Raw genomic sequence first — 25689 nt, forward strand, 5'->3', positions numbered from 1 at the left:
CACACACACACACACATATATATGTATATGCATATATATATATATATGATAAGTGTATGTTCAACTTTATAATATACTACCGACTGTTTTCCAAAATGTCTACACTATTTTGCATTTTCAATGAATACATAAGAATTCCGGTTGCTTTACAATCTGCCAATACCTGGTATTGTCAGTATTATTTTTAGCTAATTCTAGAAGTTATGTAGTTGAAACACTATATTTTAATAGGGAAATATTGAAAATCATGAAACACCCACAAATAGGAGATTGGCTGAATGAACCATAAGTACATTCAATTAATGAAGTTCTATCTAGCAGTAAAAGTAAAATGAGAAAGATTTCTATGAACTGATGTGGATATATTTTCAGGATAAAAGAAAATACCCGAAAAAACTTGAAATCACTTATATGCAAAGATATATGCATCCCTATGTTCATTGCAGCATTATTCACGGTGGCCAAGAGTTGGAAACAGCCAAAGTGCCCTGCGATAGAGGACTGGATAAAGAAGACGTGGTACATATACACAATGGAGTACTGCACGGCCATAAGAAAGGATGAAATAGCATCATTTACAACAATATGGATGGACCTTGAGAACATTATGCAAAGTGAAATAAGTCAAACAGAAAAAGCTAAGAACTATATGATTTCACTCATATGTGGAATATAACACTGAGACTTGTGAACACAAACAGCAGTGTGGTGGTTGCCAGAGGGAGGTGGGTGGGGGAAGAAGGGGGTCCTAATATGAGGTGACAGGAGAAGATTTGACTTTGGGTGGTGGGCACATGGTCCTATATACAGATTTTGTAAATCAGTAATCCACACATGAAACCTATATGTTCATGTTGACTGTCACCCCAATAAAATTTTTAAAAAAAGAAAATACAAAAAACATATATGTATTATGCTATTAATAGTCATGTTCTGTAAGGTGATACACACACGCAAAGGATACTGATTACTTACAAAGGATGAGTAGGAACAGGGTGGAAGGAATAAAGAGGAGAAAGGGATTTCATTGAATATATCTTCTTATATACTTTTGCCTTTTGAACCATGTTCATATTTTACATAGTCAAAAATAATAAAGATAAGGGAACTTTAATTATATACCTATTTAGCAACAATCACACAGAAGAAAAAAATAGCCAAGAAACATTTGAACAATATAGTCTGAACTACATAACATCACTGGGCCATATTGTAGGATAAAAAGAACTGAAAAAAATCTCAAAATTAATAAATTTACTGCTTTTAGTAACATTTGCAAAGCAATTCGGGATAGAACTATTTTGTGCTATGTGATTAGGCAAATAAATAAATATATAGATACTCTGGAAACCAGAATTCTTAGAGATACAAATCTAGAATAGGAAAAAATACTACCTATGATATCAGGTTGAAATTAGAAGCATCAGTTTTAACTCATGACTTATAAAACTGCCTATGTGTTGGTGTGGTATGCGTATTTCTTAGCTCTGTCCACAGAGGAACATACCTAATGCCCACATCTCAGTTTCTAAATATCATTCTCCAGTAAAAGGAAAAGAGCTCTTTGAAGAAATAGCTGATTCTGGGGCTGAGGCCAAACCTGAAGTGAACCAAGAGCATCTTGAGCAAAAAAGGAATTGCTCAAAAGTTGATGGAAGCTATTAGGGAAATGCAAATCAAAATTACGAGAAACCACCTCACACCTGTTAGAATGGTTATTACCAACAAGTAATAACAAGTGTTGGAGAGATTGTGGAGAAAAAGGAACCCTCATTCACTGCTGGTGGGAATGTAAACTGGTACAGCTACTATGGAAAACAGTATGGAGCCCTGGCCGGTTTGGCTCAGTGGATAGAGCATCGGCCTGCGGACTCAGGGGTCCCGGGTTCGATTCCGGTCAAGGGCATGTACATTGGTTGCAGGCACATCCCCAGTGGGGAGTGTGCAGGAGGCAGCTGATCGATATTTCTCTCTCATCGATGTTTCTGACTCTCTGTCCCTCTCCCTTCCTCTCTGTAAAAAATCAATAAAATATATTATATATTTTTAAAAAAAGAAAACAGTATGGAGGTTCATAAAAAATTAAAAATAGTTATTATATGACCCAGCAACCTCCCTTCTTGCATATCTGCTCGAAATTTTTGAAAACATTTATTTGCAAAGATATAGGCACCCTTATGTTCATTGTAGCATTATTCATGAATAGCCAAAACATGGAAACAACCAAAGTGTCCTTCAGTAGATGATTGGATAAATAGAATATGGTATAAATATACAATAGAATATTAATCAACCATAAGATAAAATACTGCCATTTGTAACAACATGGATGAATCTTGAGAATATCATGCTAAGTGAAATGTCAGACACAAAAAGTCAAGAACCATATGAGTTTACTCATATGTGGGACATAAAAAATGAAAGCAACAAATGAACAAACAAGAAAAACAAAAATTCATAGACACAAACAACAGTATGGTGGTTACCAGAGGGAAAAAGGGAGAGCAGTAGAAAAGGAAAAAGGAGATCAAATATATGGTGACAAAAGGAGATTTGACTTTGAGTGGTAAACACACAATGCAATACACAGATGATGTATTATAGAATTGTACACTTGAAACCTATATACTTTTATTAACTAACATCACTGAAAATTTTTAATTTAAAAAATTGGTGGAGACATGCCAAAGGATAATGGATGAAACACACACTGGCCAAATTTGGAATAATTAGAGAATCAAAATGAAAGACAAGAATGGAATATAACACACTGTATATAAAATAAGAACCCATGTGCCAATACTAACACTAAAATATAGGAGGGAGATAAAAAAAATTTATTCTTTACAGAAAAATGCAACTAATTGTCAAAGAAATTGTAAAAATAGAAAAATCACAACTTCATAATCACCATGGTAACATATGATTCAGAAAAGAATCACCAATGAATTCTAAGACCAATGAGTGAAAAACTATTAGGGAACAGGATAGTCACATACTCTAAAAGTATCACTCCACAGATCACTTATTAATTACAAAGAGTGAAAGGTACCTTTCTCACAGATACCCCTTGACCATTGTGTGCCTCCTGATGTGAAACACTGAAAAAAACATAACATTACTTCTGTAATATTCCTGCCAAAAATAATTAAACTTAACCTAATCACAAGGATGTGCCAAATGTACCTTAAGAGAATAAACAGACATGAAAATTAAATAAAATGTGTGATACTTATCTGGATATAGCTGCAGGAAAAATGAAAGAAAAAATCTGCTATAAAAGACATTATTGGAATAACTGGAGAAATTAGTATATGGATTGTATATTAAGTGGTAAATTTCATGCATGTGATCATTGTATTGTGGTTATGAAAGAGAATGTCATTCTCAGAAAACTACAGATGGCTGTATTGAGAATCAAATATGATGAAGTATGACACTTGCAATGGCTTAGCTTTGCGTGGGGTAAGTGGATATATGTATTTTTTTTACTCTTTCAAAATCAAATGTTTGAGAGAGAAAATGTCAAATTTTAGTAAGTGGAGCATTTAAGTAAAGGGAATATGATGTTTGTCCTACCACTCTTGTAACTTTTCTGAAGATTTAAGACTCTTTAAAAGAAAAATAATTTTTTAAAGAAGGTAATACAGGATAGGTGAAAATAAACTAGTCAGGGAAAGGCAGAATTAGATATTTTAGACAAGGAGGGAGAAAAAAGGTATACAGTGCCTACTTGGTATTATTAGCAACTTAGCACTAAGTGAAGGTGGTGTTTGAGTAAGCAATGAGTATATAAAGGAGAAATTCTAGAAGATCTGGAAAGGCAGGTCGATGTTTGTAATTGAATCAAGTACTTTCAAAATGACAAAACCTTTTTAATATCACTACAATGAAAAATTTAAAGATCTTAAGTCAATATGGGCCATAATATAATTTTGCCAATGAACAGACCTAAAAGATCAACAAATGGGATTAAGAAACCCAAAATATATCTCAAACATGCCATAATGATTTCATTCAACTTTCTAAACTGTCTTTATTGACATTTAATTGCATGTATGGGTATCTACTTTTCATTCCACTGTATATCAGCTTTAACAGATCAGTTTCATTAAGAATAGAAATGAAAAACTCAAAGCCCACAGGGGCAGTGGGCATTGGGAATAAGTGAAGTAGGCCAGCATTTTAAATTACATTCTCCGGATAGATATACTATTATTTATTTTTACAAAAGACTATGTTATCAGCATTGTTTTTCAAACATGCGGTCCAGTCAGTCTATCTCCCATTTCAACATTTTTAAATAGAGTCAGTATAAATAATAATATATTTCCTTCAACAACAGCATAAATGTCACAATCAATGGCAATTGCCAATATGTAGTTACAACACGGGTTGTGGCTTAGTAGAAAAACCGGATCCCTTGTGGCAACATTGCTACGCAGGGCGAGTCTATTACTACCATGCTTAGAAAGAGCCTAGGCTGGAAATACAAATTTTTATGTGAATTCAATTGACTTTTAAAAGTTGGCAACTAATTTTTTAAAAAAGTTAAGCACTATGCAAGCCAACAACCATTTTGTAAATTGTTTCTGGTCCATGGGCTGCCAATCAGCAACCTCTGATTTAAACTCTAAAGTTCCTGTGGCATCCTTATTCACTTTAGCTTACTGAGAAATGATCCTCGTTTTCTGTTACTTTCCTGTCAATAGAAAGTTCTGTAAAAAATGAAAATATTTGAATTTTGGATCAAATATCCTAATAACTAGAATTCTTCCCAAGCAAGTTGACATAAATTAAATTTTGTACTTTTATAGGTGAGAAAAGAGATGCTTAGAGAGATGGCATAATTGGCTCCAATAGCACAAAGCTGACAGAACTTAAACCTTCTAAGTACAAATATTTCGTTCTTTTCAATCACCTTGTGTTATAGACTGAATTGTGTCAACCCCAAAATTCATATGTTTCAGCCCTAACATCCAATGTGACTACATTTGGAGATAGGGCCTTTGAGGAGGTAATTAAGGTTAAATGAAATCATAAGATGGGGCCCTAATACAATAGGACTAGTGTCCTTATCAAAAGAGGAAGTCACATCAGGAGGAGGCACAGAGAATAGCCATGTGAGGACACCGCAAGATGGTAGCCATCTGCAAGCCAAGGAGAAACTAACGCCGCTGGCACTTTGACCTTGGGACTTCCAGCCTCCAGAACTGTGAGAAAGCAAATGTCTGTTATTTAAGTCATACAATCTGTGCATGTTTTGTTATGGCAACCGTAGCAAACAAATGCATACTGTTACCTCAAAGTAAGTACCTACAATAACCATTAAGACACCTCAAAAAGCTTTATATTACATGCCATTTGTATTTAAATTAGCAATTCCATCTGTTAATTCCATATTTCAAAAGAGGCACAAAAATATTGAGAGCTAAACCTGAGGTGGATCATTTGATCACATTGCGCTTTTGACCCTTACTACATAAAGAGTCATGTGAATAACATGCTAACCCCTGCTCTCTGCAAGTGTGTAAACAAATAAAGAGACACAAACTAGAATAAATATGTGCCGTAGGTGTGTTACAATGCCATGTTCTAATAATGCAGAAGCTCTGAAGGAACCTAAAAACAAAGAAGAAATTATAGGCCCTGCTTTTTCAAACTATTTCTTACTCAATACTGCTTTATTTCAGTATTTTTTGTTTTTGTTTACAGAAGATGGTGTTTATAAGTCCATACAAATATACATTATCGAAACCTGTATCAAGTTTTTTAAACTTTATTCTCCAAAAACAGCACACAAACATAATGCCTAACTAGTAATTATTATATAACTAGAGGCCTGATGCATGAAATTCGTGCAAGAGTAGGCCTTCCTTCCCCTGGCTGCCAGCACCAGCTTCCCTCTGGCACCTGGGACCCGGGCTTCCCTCCCAGCCCTGGCTTCATCCAGAAGGTCATCTGGAAAGACGTCCGGAAGGACGTCTGGTCTAATTAGCATATTACTCTTTTATTGTTATAGATATTGTGTGTCCCAAGTACAGTGAAAAGAGCTTTATACACATTATTCCAGTCAATCCTCACAATAACCCTACCCTCAGTAGGTATTATGTCCTTCTTCTTACAAATCACCTTATGGGGTTCTTTGTATTTTACCTTAAAATATCTCAAAAATAACATTCTTGATGAATCTAGATCCATAAATACACTCTCAATCTAAAGTACTTGCTACTTCTAAAATATTTTAAGTCCTATCTAGACATTTACAGAAGAGCAATTACATCTGCATATACCACAAGATGACATAGAGATTCAAACCAAATCCCTGAAATCATATATATTTCCATTAAAAATCAATTGAATTAAGTCATGAATCAAAAATGGTCAAATATCAGCAGTTTATATAGTTCAACTTTATTATATCAGATGAAAAAATAAAAATTAAAAAACCTTTACCTTAATTAAGGTGACTCTTTCATTAGCTTAGACAAACATGAAACACAGATAGTTTTATGGGGGAATACTTTTTCTGCAACACTTATCAGCAATCAAGAGACTGACTCTTTCAAATGTGAGATGGTTCAACATGTGAGATGGTTTTTCATCCAAAATGACAATTTACTACTGTAACTTCATCCACAGTTCCTAGTTTTTTTCATCTCTGACACAAACTCGATTTCAAATTAACAATATATTAACTACATGCTAACCTTGTGCAAAGTTATATTCTAGATATTTGGGATTTCCTACCATTTCATTCTATGGTCTCCTATTGATACCATAGTGATTAGCTAGGTGTCCTATATAATAAAAGTCTAGGTGGCATCATGCGATGCCCTCGCACAACGCCGTCACAAGATGGCCGGCAGGGGAGGGCAGTTGGGGGCCATCAGGGGAGGGCAGTTGGGGGTGAGATCAGACCTGCAGGGGAGGGCAGTTAGGGGTGAGATCTGGACTGCAGGGGAGGGCAGTTGGGGGCAAGATCAGGCCGGCAGGGGAGGGCAGTTGGGGGCGAGATCAGGCCAGCAGGGGAGGGCAGTTGGGGGTGACCAGGCCAGCAGGGAAGGGCAGTTAGGGGTAACCAGGCCTGCAGGGTAGTACAGTTGGGGGCGATCAGGCCAGCAGGGGAGGGCAGTTGGGGGTGATCGAGTGGGCAGGGGAGGGCAGTTGGAGGCGATCAGGCCAGCAGGAGAATACTTAGGTGTCAATCAATCTGGCAGGGGAGCAGTTAGGGGCAATCAGGCAGGCAGGCAGGTGAGCAGTTAGGAGCCAGCAGTCCCAGATTGTGAGAGGGATGTCCGACTGCCGGGATTGGGCCTAAACCAGCAGTTGGACATCCCCCAAGGGGTCCCAGATTGGAGAGGGTGCAGGCTGGGCTGAGGGTCACACACACTCACCCCCGCCATGCATGAATTTTGTGCACCGGGCCTCTAGTTAATAATAGGAAAGAAGCAAAGGGAAGGCCAGACATTATAGGCATGTCTTTTGGGCAGCTTCACCAGGAAGCTGCAATTTCACACTCCCCAGGGAACCACTGGCCTACTCCCTGCAAAACACTGGGGGAAGGAACTGAACAAAGGGGAGATATATTCACTGTGAGATTAGGGTGGCATAGGGAAAATACCTGTCAGTCACCTGGGAACAGAGATCATTGGCCAGAATGGGCATGGCCACTGCAAGTGTGCGAAAATTTGGGAATACATAATCCCCTAAACAAAGGAGTCCATGCTCTCTTGGCACTCTTGTTGCTCCTGGCTCTCTTGTTGCTTTTGTGGCTCTCTTGTTCCTGCTTCCTTGCATTCGTCTGTACGGTCCACAGCCATGTGGACCCTACAAGCAATGGACTAATGGACTGCAGTTGGGAACACAAGCTAAACCAGCCTGATGCTAGCTGGAGTATGCAAATATGGAATGGAAATTCAGGACACTGGCTCTGATTTTAGCCCTGCTAAAGGCAAAATGGAACTTCTTTCTTGGGACTCAGAAAATGAAAGCTTGGAAACTCAGGGGTTTGATTCCACAGAAATAAAGCTTTCTACAATATCACATCCTTCCATGTGAGTCTCAGAAAATTTCTTTTCTTGGAATATCGCAAGAAACCCATTCCTATTAACAACATTGGTAACACTATTAATTATCATCAAGCTAAAGACATAGTAAATAACCTAAAAATATCATTTGACTTAAAGAATGATTTAAGTATACTTCCATTCAACGCATAAGAAATGGTAAAAAGTTCTTCAGAGAATAAAAAAATACCTAAAGTAAGTTAAATCAAAATTTCAAAAACAATAATGGTAATCTCTTATAAGCAACCGATTACTGAAATATAACTTTCTCCTCAAGTACTACATTCATTGTTGGCAAACTTTAAACCATATTCATGAAGAATCAGTAGGAAACCCAAACCATGGGTTTGTTTTCTTTATGCATTAAAAATGTTTCTTTGTGGTGCTCTATACAACTGCCACTCAAAGTGAGCTCTGAGACCAGAAGCACCTCCTCACCTGGGAGCTTATTAAAAATGGAGATTCTGAATCTCACCCACAACCTGAAGAATCAGAATCTGCATTTTAATATGATTACAAGGTGATCCTATGCACATCAAAGTTCAAGAAGTACTGCCCTACAATATAGGTTCTTAACTTTGGCCTTAGGGGCAATATGAGTTTCATGAATCCCCTGAAATTCCACGCAGAATTTTTTGTAAATGAATATATGTACGTCTTACTGGGGAAAGACTCCATATATTTTTATCAAACTCTCAAACTAATATATTACCCCAAGTAGACTAAGAACCACTGCCCTACAGGATTCTATGCCACAGTTTAAAAGTCAAAATATTTCTAAAACTATTTACGCTGCTCTCAATGAGGTCTGTTGAAGAATGACAAGAATGAAGGTCAGAACGTCACAGTGGGTCACGAAAGACCTTATCTGAAGAATTTATTCACACCATGCAAGAACTATGCCAAGAAACCAGTTTGGAGACATCTAAATAAATAATTCTCTACATGAGGTTTGAGATTAAGAATGTGCTCTTGAAGAAGATTCAAACTGAGAAGTAAATAAATATAAAGTAGACATTTTTTTAGAGATAGGATGCCATTAGATGACAGTGCAGGGCTGAATTCTTGTTGTAAGAGCTCAATCAGCAAATTTCTAATGTGAATTCTGTTTGATTTGGGATTTGGGAGCATTTTAAGAAGTTAACTTCCAAGCACATTCTTCTAATACTTCCTTTATGAGGAACCCCAACACACTTTACTAGTCCCACCATCTTCATCTTCTCTGGACCTTAGAAGATAAAATGAAGAAGAAATATGACACAAAAATTAAAAGGGACGTGCTCAGGATATTCAGTGAGTTAGTGATAAAGAATGGCTCTTTTCCAGAAGGTTCTCAGTGATATATGAGAACTGTGTATATATTTCAATCCTTTAACTTATCATCTAAGCATCTTTTTGGGGTGTGTATTACCCCAGAGCATAGACTATGTCTAACTTCTGTTTCCTTAAGGCATAGTGCCTGATTTAATTTAATTTTCTTGACAGGTACTCAAAATGTAAATAAAAGGCATTAACTGGTCTTTCTTGAAACTGATTCTTTATTGTACTACTATTGTAACTTGTCATCAGTGATAAGCCTAATACCTGACAGTCTGGTCTCCAGGGTAGATCTACCTCCTACAGTACCAGTCATTCCAGGCAAGGAGAATACTAGAAAATATTCAGGATATCAAGTCTTCTCTGCCCCTTTCTATTTCCATGGGTATTAGGCAACTATCTGGTTCTTTTATTAGCTCTATTTTTTAGAGCTATTAAAAGTTCTTGTTACCCAAGTAAAATAGGGATTATGATAAAATTTTCACACATTGTTAACTATTAATGTACCTCATTTATACACTAAACATATCCTGATAAAGTATAAATTTTAAATGCAATTATTCACTTATATTATGTCCTCTCAATAATGACAACTATATAAAAAATATAGTACTTTACACATATGATAGTCTCTCAGACATTCAATCAAATGTAAATGTTAATGTTCTAGACACATAATTAACTTGGTTATTTGTTTTTCAGCCCTAACAGTTTAAATGGTGGCTATTCGATTTCTGACATGAAAGAAGAAGAATAATAAGGACAGGGATACTGACATTAGTGATACTTAATAGAAGTGAGGAAGGAAGAGTAATGAAAATAGGGAATAAACTAACATTTACATAAACCAGCTTTTATGACAGGCACTTGTGCAAACCTATGGGGGCAGAGAATACTATCTTGACTTGATAGATGAAACACTATAAAGTGCCAACAGATTAAACAATTACCTAAGATTATGAAGTTAGACAAGTTTTGGGGGAAGAGGAGCGAAGGAGAGTAGTAAGGGTATAGCAAAGGACAAGGAAGAGGACAAGGCAGTGAGCCCAGTTTTATGTGGAGAAATGAAACAATTAAAAGAAGACAAGTACTTAAAGGCAAACAGATTAACTGAGTATAGGAGTAAATGGTTCCTCGCACATGTCACTTAACATTTTAAAAGTAAATGAATGGGATTTTTTGCTAATTTTTAAAAAATAAAATGATACAGCCAGGATTTGTCTGACTCCAATGACCATGCTACAACCACCAGACTCACAGAGAAACTAATCCCATTATACAAATAAGTATTTACAAAAACATTTTAACAGGAAATCTCACGTCATGGGAGTTTTATTTTTAAAAACACAGTAAACACACTTCCAACAACAAAGAAGGATATAAAAATATGTACTAGGTAAGCCACTTAATCTTATTCTTTACCTGAAAGTGACACAGATCTAATCTAAGAGGTTATGGATATGTCACAAAATTCCCAGATTCTCTATAATAGCTCATACATTTCCTCCAGAAATGTATTCTCAACTTTATAATTTCAATCTGAACCATAACTCAAGGCTAAGAAATTCCTGTGCTCATTCCCCACTTTTATATCATCTTTTATTGGTCTCCAAAGACCCTTTTCTAGTTTCAGTGGAGGCCACCTAGATCTCTTTCTCCGGGTCAGGTAAACTCTACTCTTCCCTTAATGTAGTGCCTACCCAGTCAGTGTACAATCAAAAAACCCTGAAACATAAAGAATGGACAAGTGCATTTAAAAATCTAAAGAATTAAAATCTAAGATATCTTAGTGCATCTTCATTTCCTTAAATTGGAGCTTATTTGTATTTAAAATAATATTAAATTCCAGAATATCACAAAAGCTGAATAGATTCTCCATCACATTTCAAACATACTGTATTTAAACCTAACAACAGTCTCACATCCCCAGTTCAAAAGTTAGTTACCTCTTCTTCATCTTCTTCATCTTCAACATCCAGAATTCCTGAATCCTGTTCAGACTTGGGGCTAGTGCTTTCTATCTCCGTATCAAAAATTGTATATGCATCTTTCTTAGCTTTTCTCTTGCTACCTATTCTGGGTGGTTGCAAGACGATGTTATCCAGGTTTCTTTGTTGCTGGGCCTAGGACAGAGACATGCACACACACATTAAGAAAAAAGCAATTAAGCATTCAAAAAACTCATTTTCAACAAATTGGTATCATAAAGAAAACATAACAAAATACCTTAATACATGAAGTTTTAGTCGCAGAAATAAACCCCAACAAAGTAATGTATACATTTTTAACCCTGAAGTTACACCTCTTGATTCATTTTCCCAGTTTCCATGGGGGGCGCGGGGGGGGGGGGGAGAGAGATAATCAGTCAATACAGTATTATCATCATACTTTTCAAATATACCCACTAAATCATCACAAAAATGAAATCTACCCATTTTCCTCTAAGTAGCCAAGAGAATAGTGCAAGATAAATGGCATGCTGAAACCTTGTGGTGGGGAGAGCTCAGGGAACTCTTAAAAGCAGTTGTGTGGATGTAAGAGATCAACACAATTCTCCTGATTAGAAATAAAATATCTTAATAGAGTGATTTGAACTAACTAATCCAACAGGATTTCATGACCTTAATCCGTGGAAAACAAAGTTTTAAAGAATTTCTTCTGAACTCTTCGAGAAAAGGAAGTGTAATCCCCTCAACCTAATAAAATAGACTCAAATGATGGTGTGGTTTCAATAGGTACAAAGAGGTGGGCAGCGTCACTTTCCAGGGTCAACAACAGAAGTATTAAACCAGACGGCATTCGAGCTGGAAGTGACCTCAGTCCCCACTCAGGAGACTGAGGCCAGAAGACAAAGGATTTGATGGGGTCTAGTTAGCAATAAATCAGAATCTCAAAGTGTGATCTCCTAAATTCCACATCAGTGATCTTCCCACTATTCCAATAGTCCCTCAAAGCATGGCAACATGTTTCCCCCAAAAAAGGGGGTTCTGTGATCAAATAAGTGGGAAACACTGCATATCATGTAGCCTTCTTATAGACATATAATGTTTATTAACAAAATAAAAATAGGGAGAAGTTCATTTTTAAAAAACTTCTTTGATTTAACCCAGCATATTCCGAAAGTATTTCATAACGGAAGTTTCCTTTTTTTTAATAATAATTAATATCATCCTAAAATACCAAGCTTGAGAATTTTGACAGAATATATATACCTTAATCAATATATGATATTTCTCCTCAATGAAAAATGGATATTAGTTCAGGAAAAAATCAGTTTCCAAATGTTCTGAATGAGATTAAGGAATTCAAGAGAAATATTAAGTATAAGATGTTAGTCCAGGCACTGGTTAATAGGACAGAGAAAAACTTGAACTATGTGAGCTAGTTTCTGCCAAGAAAATGAAAAGAATCTACATTCCAGAGATTTGAATCAATGGACAAACTTGTTTCTCTACATAGTACTCATTGATATTTTGCTTTGACTTACATAAAAATGGTAACAAACTGAGGTAGAAAAGGCATTCAAAAACACTTAATTTAGGTTTGTACATAAAACATACATATCTTTCAAGCATTAAAATTAGATACAGATACAATATTCTTTCTTTTCCTCTCAAAAGTAAATTCTTCCCCCTTACTTTTAATGCGAACCACACAAAAAGGGATCGAGAACTCTGGGGAGGCACAAAGGAAGGGAGAACTTCCTAAAGCTTTTATACTTTGAAAAGCAAGCCCTCAACTAAAGAGTGACCACTTGTCCCCTAACTCCATTCTCTCCTTCAGTACAGCAATACCAAAAACTTTTTTCTTAAGTTGGTCTCATTTTATTGAATCCTAAGTTAATTATTTTTCTATCACAATCAATAAAATAGTACCAGTGTATCAAAAGTAATCAAGAGAAGCCACACTTAATTTTAAATCTCTTATGACCTGTTCTTTTTAGATGCTATGTATCTGGTTTTCACATCAATTTGGAAGAACACAAATTAAGATAGCAAACGCTATGTTGGAAATGAAAGCATTTCATCTACTATTCCAAAGCTCCATCGAACCTGGGGTCTCTGTTAGCATTATCAAGGCTTCTCTGGCGTGTAAAAAAAGTGGTCAGGGCAGAGCTGCTAAGCAGGAACTGGCCAGGTTAGAAACACTGCATCGCAGGTAGAACAATGAAATAAATCCTCAGATGTTACCCATTATGGCTGCAAATGAAAATTACCAGCTATTCAGAATGTAAGTATGGGACTGGCAAGAGTGGAGAAGAGTAAATATAGATATCGACGTATAAATACATACATATATCTTAAAATAAAAAGCCCTTGGCGGGGGGGCGGGGGTGGGGGGAGTAAATACCCTTCAGAGCTCTCTCCTAACACTCTAAGCCAGTGGTTCTCAACCTTCCTAATGCCATGACCCTTTAATACAGTTCCTCATGTTGTGGTGACCCCCAATTTCATTGTTACAAATTGAACATAATTAAAGCATAGTGATTAATCACAAAAACAATATGTAATTATATATGTGTTTTCCGATGGTCTTAGGCAACCCCTGTGAAAGGGTCCTTCGACCACCAAAGGGGTCACGACTCACAGCTTGAGAACCGCTGCTAGGCTATATCCCCAGGACCATATATTCTGTCCCTCCAGAGACAACCTTTATAATCATGAGCCAAAGAAGCTATTGCCTTCTGCCACGTGGGATGAAGTGGAGGCAGGAGGATACGAAGCACACAAGTAGCAGTTAGACCTTAGAAAACATTTAGGTGTTTTCTTTTTCTTAGTTGTTCATTATTTTTTTGAAAATTTTTACACATTTAACCACCTCTTCCTTAAGGTTCCCTCATATACACTCTTCTCTGGTTTCCTAAAATATAGAAATTAAGCAGGGTTTGTTCCTCAACCCCTCTTCTCTTACCACTCTTTCCACTCTCCCAAGATCAAATAGCACATCTCCAGCTTCCTGTTATTACTGGGTGCTCCACCATCACCTCCATTCCCACATACCTAAAATGGAACTCATCACCTTCTCATTATGATTCCCCTGCCTACTACGGCCAGGCCCTTCCTAACTCACATCATTCATCACACCAAGTAAACATGGGAGAGATTGGGGGGGTGGGGGGGTGTTAAACAAGTACAATCCAAACTCCACATCCGTCACTTAGACTCCACATAATGGAAGTTGAACCTAATTTTCCAATGTATTTCTCCAACATGAATCTTCCACTTGAATCAGACTCTACCTCATAATAGACTAGGTATATTTCCACTTCTGTGTCTCTACTGAATGACCTCTTTCTGCCTGACTCTAACCTTTCCTTCAAAACCCAACTAAATTATTCTGACTTTAGAAAGCCTCCTCTCACTGCCCTAACTCATGGTGCTTTCTCTCTGTAATCCTGTTTTCAGTCAAACATCTATTGAAGGTCTACTTGGTACCAGGCATTGTACTACACACTGAATATAGAAAGAAAAAGAGTCTCTGACTCATGAATCTCACATCAAACTATTATGGAAAGCAGATTACACAATAAGTATAATAGAAATAATACAGAGGACAGTGGGTGAATAAAGAACGTAATCAGAGCTGCTTGGAGGGGTCTCAGGTAAGACTTCACAGAGGAAAAGGTAGCATGCTCTTAAAAGATAAATATAATTTTTCCAAAGGTAGTTAAGTAGAAAGGGTGACCATTCCAGAAAAAGGAAACAGCATGAGAAAGGACTATGTGTGATATAATAACATAATCCACCCAAGGAATAAGTAATTTTGTATAGGAACATAGTTTATAAAGAACTCACCGATAAAGATGTCATACAAAGCAGTTTTGACATTAGCTAGTAGGCAATGGAGAAACAATGAAAGAGTGTAAGCAAGGGAAGTACTTTAAAGCAAGGATCAGCTTTCCAATTCAGGCAAATCCTCTAGGATCATAGGAGTGCTCAACTGGGAGAAGATAGAGACTAGAAATAAGAAAATCAATATAGATCACTATAATAGTCCAATAACAATGATGAGGACTTGAATTAAGGCAGTGGTTCTCAACCTTCTGGCCCTTTAAATACAGTTCCTCATGTTGTGACCCAACCATAAAATTATTTTCGTTGCTACTTCATAACTGTAATGTTGCTACTGTTATGAATTGTAATGTAAATATCTGATATGCAGGATGGTCTTAAGCGACCCCTGTGAAAGGGTCGTTCGACCGCCAAAGGGGTCGCGACCCACAGGTTGAGAACCGCTGAATTAAGGCCTCAGCAGATATATAAAAGGTAGAAGCACCAGAATTTACTAATTTGATTGTAGTACATAAAAAATAGGAAGGAAATAAGAATAACTCTAAGTATTGTGGCCTTGATGACTAGATGGTGGGATCATTCCAAATAGTAGGAACCATGGGAATAGTAAGTTGAGAGCAGGATGGAGAAGAGTTCAGTAAACCTGCCAGATAGCCAGGTAAACAAATGATAGTACCACACTTCAGTACGGATTCTTCTTTCTTTGAGTCTAAGAAACCCATTTATCATTCTTAGATTCCACAAAGCCCAGATTCAGTGACACATATACACTAAATTTGGATAAATGGTTACTATATAAAGGCAATAGATAACAAAGGAAATCTATGAGCGAATAAGATATAGCCCAGTAAAAGAGAGGGCTATCTGCAAAAGACAGGGTTTGTATGTTCTCCTACCTATTAGAAGAGGTAGAAACCCCAAAACCCATAAGAATTACCTAATCTGAACTATTATCCTAAAAATGTTGCTATTAATAGTTTACAACTCTTGAAGAGTTTCTATGAGGCATTATATATGTACATATATACACATATAATTAATAATTATAATATATATATAATTAAATAAAGTTTTATTGTGAACTACAACTTCCAAGGGTGCCTAGCAATAAGACTCAGAGTTAAAATGTGAATCAAAAACTGAAGGCTCCTGTCTTTATCAACCCAATACTGACCTCTAGTGGGCTTAAGGAACATATGCAAGTGACCTTTAGAATCAGAAACTAATTAAGAAGGGTTGGAGACCTGACATAATTACATGGACTTTAATAACAGGGTGCTATAACAAAAAACCAACACACACACAAAAACCTTATTGGAGTAAGACAGGTCTTTAAATCTAAGCTCTGAAACTTATTAATCCTATAATGTTGGGCAGTGTCTTCACTTCTCTAGCCAACATTCCCATCTATTTAAAAAAACAACAAAAAAACAAGGTTAACAAAATGTACCTTAGAACTGCCACAAGAATTAAATGAGATAATATAAGTAAAGAATCTTGAATTAATAGATAAGTAAAACAAAAAAACACTAAAAGTTTTAAGCTCTACTTGTCTTCCCTCTGAAAATGAGAGAGAAATCTGTTTTACTTTCTATTGTGGAAGCCTCTGAGATCTAAAAAATATTTAGATATTAATCATTGCTGGCATCTAATATTACTACACATTGCCATTCAATTTTGCATTAGTACATTTCAGGCATTAGATACCTCAGCTCTTACTCCAGCTCTAGCATCAGTAAGTCGTTCTGGGAAGCTTGGAAGGGTCATGTAACCTGAAACCAGCTCTAACACTCCACACCTCCAGCTTCCTTCCCTGGGGCTTTGCTGTTAATACCACAGTGTAGAATCCCACAAGAACTACTTAGCACTCAAGATAGTCAGCCCAGAAGTGAGGCAACCATTGACCAAGATAAATTCATTGTGTCCCTCCCCTCATCCATTCCATATGGCTTCTTAGAAAGTCCCAAGAACTAAGGAACCAAACTACCCTAGCATTGTACTTACTCCACAAACTTCTCTTCTCACTCCTCCTGATCCTTGAACTCCTGTTCCATAGATCACTCACATCTCAACCCCTCAGGGAAACCTAGGCTAAAATAACACCCCATATAACAAAGCAGTGGAGCAGGATTATGGCCCTTGTTTTGTGTCTGAAGCCCAAAGAATAGCTCTGAAAATAACTGGCAAGATCAAGAAATGATGACTCTACAATTGCCCTTCAAATCTCACCAATCATAAGAAGTGCAAAAGAGCTGCAATTTCAAAACAGGGTTTCTATCAAAATCTCCCCTTAGTAATAATCAGTTATTTTGGTGAATGACAACCCAGCCTATTTTCTGTGCATATATAAAGATTTCTCTTTTTGCTTCTCTGTATTTTCTATTTATCTGCAATTTGCATTTATATTGGTATGCCAGAAAAGAATTGCACTAAATAAAAATTTGTAATCTTTTGCACAAAAAAATTCTATAAATATCTTTCTCAACAAATAAAAACATTTATAACATTGCATTGCAATTCAAAGAACAAATGTTTATTTAAACATAGCCTACCACAGGACATTTATATTCAATATTTTGCTACTTAATAATGATGCAAAGACTATTTCCAGAGAAAAAAATTTGTGCATGTCCTTAATTGTCTTATTAGGGAAATTCCTACAAATAGAAAACCTAGATCAAATAGTAAATGTTGCAAAATCAATAAACTTCCCTCCAGAAAAGCTATGCCACTTCATAATAGCACATAAAAGTGTATGAATGCTTATTTCCTAGCCCCTAAGCACCACTAGGCATTACTTCTCTTTACCATTGAATGTAAAGGTTTCAAAACATGACAGCAAAGGAAGAAACAATAATATAACATATTTAATTTGCCTATGTTCATTATACTGGGTAATTTATCCATGAATCTGAAAATTTGCATCCTTCAGATACGGAGAATTTTCTTGTATTACTGCTTGGATAATTTTCTCCCTTTGTCTAGAATTCTTAATTAGTACTGAATTCTATAGTTCTTTCTGATGATCTTTGTAACATTTTCACATAAAGACCCAAATTTTTAAGTTTTGAGGACACAAATTACATTTTTCAACATATTCTGTTTTCTACGTTATCTGTTGTCTCCAGGTAGTTATTTATTATTAATATTTGTTTTCTCATATTGATAGATTTTGGTCTCAAGTTGGATATTTTCCTCAAATGTCTGTGGATCCTTGCTGGTCATTAGTATTTTATAATGAATCACTTAGGAGCTATGGAAAGCTCTGTGGGCACAGGAAGACTTGTCAACTAGCAAACTTCACTTTAGGGAGACTCGGAGAGAGATCACCTCTTTGCTGGGGAAATCAATGGACCTTTGTAGCAATCTTTTATCAATTTTTAGCTGTCAGAGGTGAGGGAGAATGGGGGGCTGGGTGAAACAGGTGAATAGATTAAGTAAAAATAAGAACAACAAACTCATAGACACAACAGTATGGTGATTATCAAAGGGAAAGGGAGGTGGGGCAGGTACAAGAGGGTAAACAGAGGGTAAATAGTGATGAAGGAGACGAGGCTTTGGGGAGTGAACACACAATACAACAAACAGATGATGTTTTATAGAATTGTACACATGAAGCCTATATTTTATTAATCAATGTAACCCCAATAAATTCAATAAAAATTGATTATTTTTTAAAAGAATCTTCTAATCACCCACCTAAGAATATAAGTACAAATATTCCATACATGGGACAAGAGAAGAAAAGGAGAGGAATTAAATGTTTTATATTCTAACTTTCAACAAATCACATCTGTAATGTACCCCTATCATCCATCATAACTCAGACTTCCAAAGTCTCAGACAATGAAGTTCTCTGTATTAAACTGTTTTCTCCATTCCTCATGTACCTTTGTTTGCACTTTCAGTTGTGGCTTCATACACTCTGCTATATTACACACTTCCCTCCGCTTTTTTTCTTCCAGCTTTATTGAGATGTTATTGACATGTAGCATATGTAAGTTTAAGGTGGACAATGTGCTAATGTGATACACATGTATATTGCAAAATGATTACCACAATAGGTTACTTACCATCTCTATTCCATTACATAATTATCATTTTTGTGTGTGGTGACATTTATAACCTACTCTCTTAACTTTCAAGTACTGTATATAGTATTGTTAGTTATAGTGACCATGCTGTATATTAGATCCCCAAAACTTATTCATCTTAAAGTTGGAGGTTTGTACCCTTTGACCAGCATCTCTCCATTTCCCCGACTTCCCAGGCCCTGACAACCACCATTCTACTCTCTATTTCTAAGAGTTTGGCTTTTTTAGATTTCTCATATAAGTGACACCATGTAGTTTTTTACTTTCTCTACCTGACTTACTTCACTTAGCATAATGACCTCAATATCCATCCATGTTATCACCAAAAACAGGATTTCCTTCTTTTCACGACTGAATAATACTCTACAGTATTTATACAGTACATTTTCTTTACCTGTCCATCCATCAGTGGACACTTAGGATGTTTCCATGTTTGGGCTATTGTGAAGAATGCCTCCAGTTTTGTTCTTCTTTATCAGAATTGCTTTGGCTATTCAGGATGTTTTGTGGTTCCATATAAACTTTAGAATTATTTTTTTCTACTGTGAAAAAGACCATTGGAATTTTGACAGGGATGGCTTTGGATCTGTAGATTGCTTTGGATAGTGTGGACATTTAAACAATATTAAATCTTCTGACTCATGAACATGGTATATCTTTCCATTTATTTGTGTCTTCTTCCATTTTTTTCATCAATGTGTTATAACAGTGCTTCCTTGATTACATTTATTCCTAAGTATCTTACTATACCTGATATTGTCAATGGGACTGTTTTGTTGATTTCTTTTATGAGAAATACATTGTCAATTTAAAAAAATATATATTACTGATTTTTGTATGTTGATTTTGTATTCTGCAACTTTGCTGAATCCATTTATTATTTCTAACTTTTTTTTGGTGAAATCTTTAGTATTTTCTATATGTAAAATTATACCATCTGTAATCAGAAACAATTTTACCTCCTACTTTTTTATTTAGCTGCCTTTTATTTCTTTTTCTTCTCTAATTTATCTGGCTAGGACTTCCAGTACTATGTTGAAAAGGAAAAGTAAGACTGATAAAACCCACTTGATCAGGTGTATGATCCTTTTAATGTGCTGTTGAATTCTGCTTGCTACTATTTTGTTAAAGTTGTTGCATTTCTATTTATCAAGGATATTGGCCTGCAGTTTTCTTTTGTTGTAGTGTCCTTATCTAGTTTTGGTATCAGGGTAGTGCTGGCCTCCTAAAAGGAGTTCAGGAGTGTTCCCTCCTCTTCAATTTTTTGGAAGAGTTTGAGAAGGACTGATGTTAATTTTTCTTGTAAATTTACTAAATTCACTAGTAAAACCATCTAATCCTGGGCCTTTTTTGTTGGGAAGTTTTTTATTATGATTTCAATCTCCTTATTGGTCTGAATGAATGAACGAATGAATGGTATCAAATACAAAAAAGGAAAGAGAGGTTGCTTTTTATAATACAAAGTGATAAAGGAGAGTCTCTTTCATAGTGGCATTTGTGTTTCAGACCTTAGTGCCTATTTATTTCATTGGTAGGAGCTTAAGGAAAGAGAGACAAACATCTGCAGTCGATCCTTTAATCCTGAGTTGACACACAGATTTTAAACTATTGTAAACATTATAACATACTCTAATAACTGAAAGAACAATGTCCACCACATTAGTCATATTTCAAGAATTTCTTCATCATTTCCAAATACATTTGTTTAGAATACTAGCTACCTGAAGATAGAAGGATTGTGGTAAGTTTTGCTGAATGGCTAGAACATTAACAGGTCACTTAAAGTCATTTATGTATGATTCCAAAACAGGATGGTTTATGAATAAACTCAATGTCAAGATAATCCTAAACACTATATCTGAGAATAGCATTAACTCTTCTCCACAAATTTTTACCACATATCATGTTGAGTTTTACATTCATTGTTATTGTCAATCTTTGTGTGGTGATAAAAATGACCCCAAATTATAGGTAAAGTTGGGAGGAAAAATAGTCAAGGATAGCTATTAACCTCAGAGTAGGACTCTCCTAGGTGTTTAATATTTCACTTTTTAACATAGTCATCCAGGAAAGATAAGGCCTATACAAGCAAGGCTTTCTCCAAGGATTACCCATCCCACCTGAAAAGGACCAGAAAAAGTCATAATTTAACTATGTCAATATTTCAACCAAACCAATAGTTTCGACTATAACTATGGTATCAACAAAATGCTAAATTAACATCCTACTTCTATGCTTTCATTGTTACAAAGGATAAAATTATACCAAAAAAAAAAAGACTTTTATGTAAACCCCCCCCCCTTTTTTTTCAGAAGACAACTGCTAAAATTGAGAGGAAGAGAAAGTAGGCATATATCCACCCACCAACTATACATATTCTGTGGTCAGGCTTAACAATTCACAGAACTTTTAAATTACTCCTCTCAGTCAACTCAACCTAAATGAAATCTAAAATACAAATACCTAATAAATGTGTTACCAGGTAGCATAGTCATTGTATATCACCAAACTAGATAATAAGCTATTATTCTCCATGTCCCTTCCATTTCTGCTATATAAAACAAGCTTAAGGAGAAATATCTATAATAATAAAAGCATAATATGTTAATTAGACCGGACGACCTTCTGGACAAAGACGGGGCTGCGAGGGAAGCCTGGGTCCCGAGTGCCAGAGGGAAACGGGTGCCAGCAGCCAGGAGAAGGACGGCCTACTCTTGCAGGAATTTTGTGCATCAGGCCTCTAGACTTCCTATGATATCCCATTTATAAAACTTACAATCAAAACCCAAATGAGAAAAAACAAACACCTAAGAAAGAATACAATGAAGAATTATAGTGGTAGAAAATAAAATCAATAGCATCTTTAGATCTATTCCAGAACAGCAAAAATTATTCAATAATAATTATATTGACTCATCCTTTTGGCAAAATTTAAATTCTAGTAAATCAATCTTTATCCACTGTCTTCCTTCTGGGAAGCTAGATGCCCACACCTTTAAATTCAGGAATGCAATCCTAATAAAAGCCAGAGTCTCAAGAGCTCTCAGAAGCAGAGGAGATACCCATCTTTCTAAAATGTCTCAAGTACAAGTTAGTCACCTAAGCAAATATTGTTATTATATTTCTTCAAACTCTTCCAAACTCTGACTATTATATTTGTTTAAATGTAGATGAGTGCAGGAGGGAAGTCAAGAGTGGCAGGAAGTAGGAGGAGAAAAATAATGGCAGGTAAATTTTTTAAATCAAATATCACTAATAGTGGACTGCAAAGGGCAGCAAATGCGTCCTATTCTAACATTATATTGACAATTCCAATCTAGTATGAAACCTCCTTTCAAATGTACCATTAGATGCAGTAAAATATCATTAAAAAAAAGAAATCCAATTAGGCCTCAGTTTGGAAAAGAAAATTTTTTCTGACAGATTTCTTCACAAGGAAGTTAAAATTAAAGAAATTGCTATGACAACACAACTAAACAATGTGATAAAGAAAAAAAAAGTACTGGACAAAGAATCATGAAGTGTAACTTGTAGTTTCAATTGCTGTTAACTGGTTGTACATATGTCCTTATATAATTTTAGTTTGTTAAGTGAAGGTCTAGCTTTAAAATTATAAAGATTTATTATTTCAACACCTGAAACACATTAACTCAGTAAAGAAAAAAATACATAGAAAATAAATCATTATTGGACTTTAAAAATGAAAATAATAAATGGATCATTTTTTTAAGTACCAGAATTTTTCTGACAAGATATATGATATGAAATTAATAACTCCTATAATAACATTTACATAACCTGAATTAAAATAGCAACTATAATTTTAAGTAAATAGCAAATTTATTTTCTCCCTTCCATCTACTTCAACCAAGTGCTACAAAGTACCCTGAGTTTTGAATGTTATGAAAATGGAAAATATTCAGTAGCATATATTAAATATTCAAAACACACAGGCATATGGTCCAGAGAAGAACATTATTATTTTATTAATAGAATAAGTTTTAAATTGTAGAAAGGAGCAGGATAGTAAGGTATATCCTGTAATTTCTTTCTGCCCAAGTGATCCACAGAGACGTATTGTCTGCCTAGAAATTAGTCTTCCACTAGCAAAATTAAGAGAAATCTAAAAACCAGTTGCTGCAAGTATGTGCACTGAGTCACTAGAACTACTTCCCTATGTCCACCTACTTACTCCTCTCTCATGTTTTTGTACCGTCAAAATGACATAACAGATCCAATATAATTCACCTGACTGAAAATGTACTGAATGGGGAAAAAATGATGTGTCAGAAAGCCACACTGGATTTAAACATTCTGTTTCAAATAAAGGCTTCTATAAGAAGTCCAGTGAAGAGAAGAAATCTAAAAACCACATCAAAGTGAAGGGCACTACTCCAAACTGCCCTCTAAAGAGGAGAGAGTGATGAAGGAAGCCAATTTTTAGCGAAGGAAACCCATACCTTTCGTGTGGTTTACTAGGAAAACCAGGGTATGCTTCTTCTATCCAGTAAATTACCTTGACTTCGGGGCATGATCTTAGGACTGCACTCAAGTTACTGGATATGTCACTGGCTATGAAGAATGCTAGAGACCAAGGATGGGGATTCCAAATATATATAAGACAACTTCTCATAGAGGAAAAACTCCATACAAGGAAAAACCTGGTTATAGTCCTACTAAAATTCATATATCAAATAAACCACTTGTAACAAAGAAAATTTGGAAAAATAATATGGATAACATTGTAGTTTATATATATGCATAGAAAAGTTATAAAAACACTAAGCTTATGTCCACATTCTAACACAAAGAGTATCTAAAGAAAACCTACCAAGAGACGCAATTTATACAGAACTGGAGTATTTATTGGAAAATTACCTAAGTTATTGTACTGTGTTTGATTCACACCCTCTGGAAATAGCAAAAATAACAAAGGAAAAAAGTGCAAAAATTAAGGTTACCAAAGCTTAGTTTCAACCACCTTGAGAAGTTTTCATTAAAGTGTCTAAAGTTCTAAACAAACCATTCTATTAATTTTATGTGAGTGTGACAAGCACTGTAACTGGCAGAGTAAACATATGAAAAATGACAGTTTCTTTGTTCCTTCCATAATCTATTATTTTTATTAATAGTTTCCTATCAAAATAGAAGATAAGTTTTTCCTGAACCACACTAGTCAGGTAAAAAGAGTATCAGAATAAGAAGAACCTATCTACTATCCATTCCCTTAAGAAGTATCACAGAAAAAGGAACAGCACAGTTGCAATTTAGTCAGCCTATGAAAGACTAAACATAACCACGATCTAGTTCATAAGGATAAATTAAAAAGCTGAACCCAATTTCCCACAAAATTAAGTTTTGATGAACCACAGTAGACAGGAAGAGTGTTACGAGACAGAGAGAAAACATTTCTACTACCTAAAAAATATGCCATTGAAAAGAGAATAGCAATTATTACAATTCAGCCAATCTATGAAAGACCAGACATCCTATATAATAAAAGTCTAATATGCAAATCGACCGAACAGTGGAACCGGAACCACTGGTCGCTATGATGCACATTGACCACCAGGAGGCAGACACGCAACGCAGGAGCTGCCCCCAGCCCACAGGACCCAGCCCCCCCCCCCCCCGATCGCCCCTCTGGTCGCCCCGCAGAGGGTGGCAACTGGCAGCAGTGGCAGCGGGGGGCAGGGTCGACGAGAAGGCAGCACCAGGCTGGCCAAGGCAAGTGCCAGTGCCCCCCCCCCCGAATCACCCCACAGGCTGCCCCACAGATCAGCCCTGATCGCCAGCCAGGCCTAGGGACCCCACCCGTACACGAATTTCATGCACCAGGCCTCTAGTTTATATATATAATCTAGTTTATGAAAACAAAAAGGCTGATACAAATGTTACACAAAAACTGAGTAGTAAACTGTAAGATTTAATCTCAATGCTATTATTAAAATTTCCAATTTAGACTATCTATCTACAAATGTGATTTTAAATGAAACTAGTGATGCTTGTCTCAAAAAAAGTTGCTCTTTTGTGATGATGACTGCAAGCTGATTTACTATGAAACAGAGTTAAAAGAGAGTTATGGTTAACTCTGTGGTTCTGACTAGTTACTACATATTTTGTGTTATGATGTTTTATGAGTCTTTTTAATGGACTGAGACACAATTTTAAGACACCATTTTACAATATCCTTTTGAATGGAATCATATTTTTTAGAAACAATATTACAAAAAGCAGGCTTTTCGTAAGAAGAAAAAGAGAACAATGTTAATAAAAAATGACAGCAAGAATGGCTCAGGGCCAAAGACCCATTTGAAACTTATAAAATCTTCCTAAGATCAGATGGACATGTGTTCTCTTATTGCTAGGTGTAAAACTATACACTCACACAAGCTTCTGTTTCCAGTTTTAACTTAA

At 35.8% G+C, this 25689-nt stretch overlaps 1 protein-coding gene across 4 annotated transcripts in view; it reads right to left on the reverse strand.

The window, feature by feature from the left end:
• Window positions 1–25689, reverse strand: part of EXOC6B (exocyst complex component 6B) — a 477149-nt gene that overhangs the window by 291481 nt on the left and 159979 nt on the right. For 3 of the 4 annotated variants that reach the window (XM_006096760.3, XM_023760615.1, XM_023760614.1), the window contains one exon: window positions 11333–11509. The exons of the other annotated variant lie outside the window; for it this stretch is intronic. In XM_006096760.3, coding sequence (XP_006096822.1) covers window positions 11333–11509 — 177 coding nt within the window. The remainder of the gene's footprint in view (window positions 1–11332; window positions 11510–25689) is intronic. 4 annotated transcript variants of the gene reach the window in all.

Source organism: Myotis lucifugus, unplaced genomic scaffold, assembly GCF_000147115.1.
Source record: "Myotis lucifugus unplaced genomic scaffold, Myoluc2.0 scaffold_186, whole genome shotgun sequence".
In the NCBI taxonomy this organism is placed as follows: Eukaryota; Metazoa; Chordata; class Mammalia; order Chiroptera; family Vespertilionidae; genus Myotis; species Myotis lucifugus.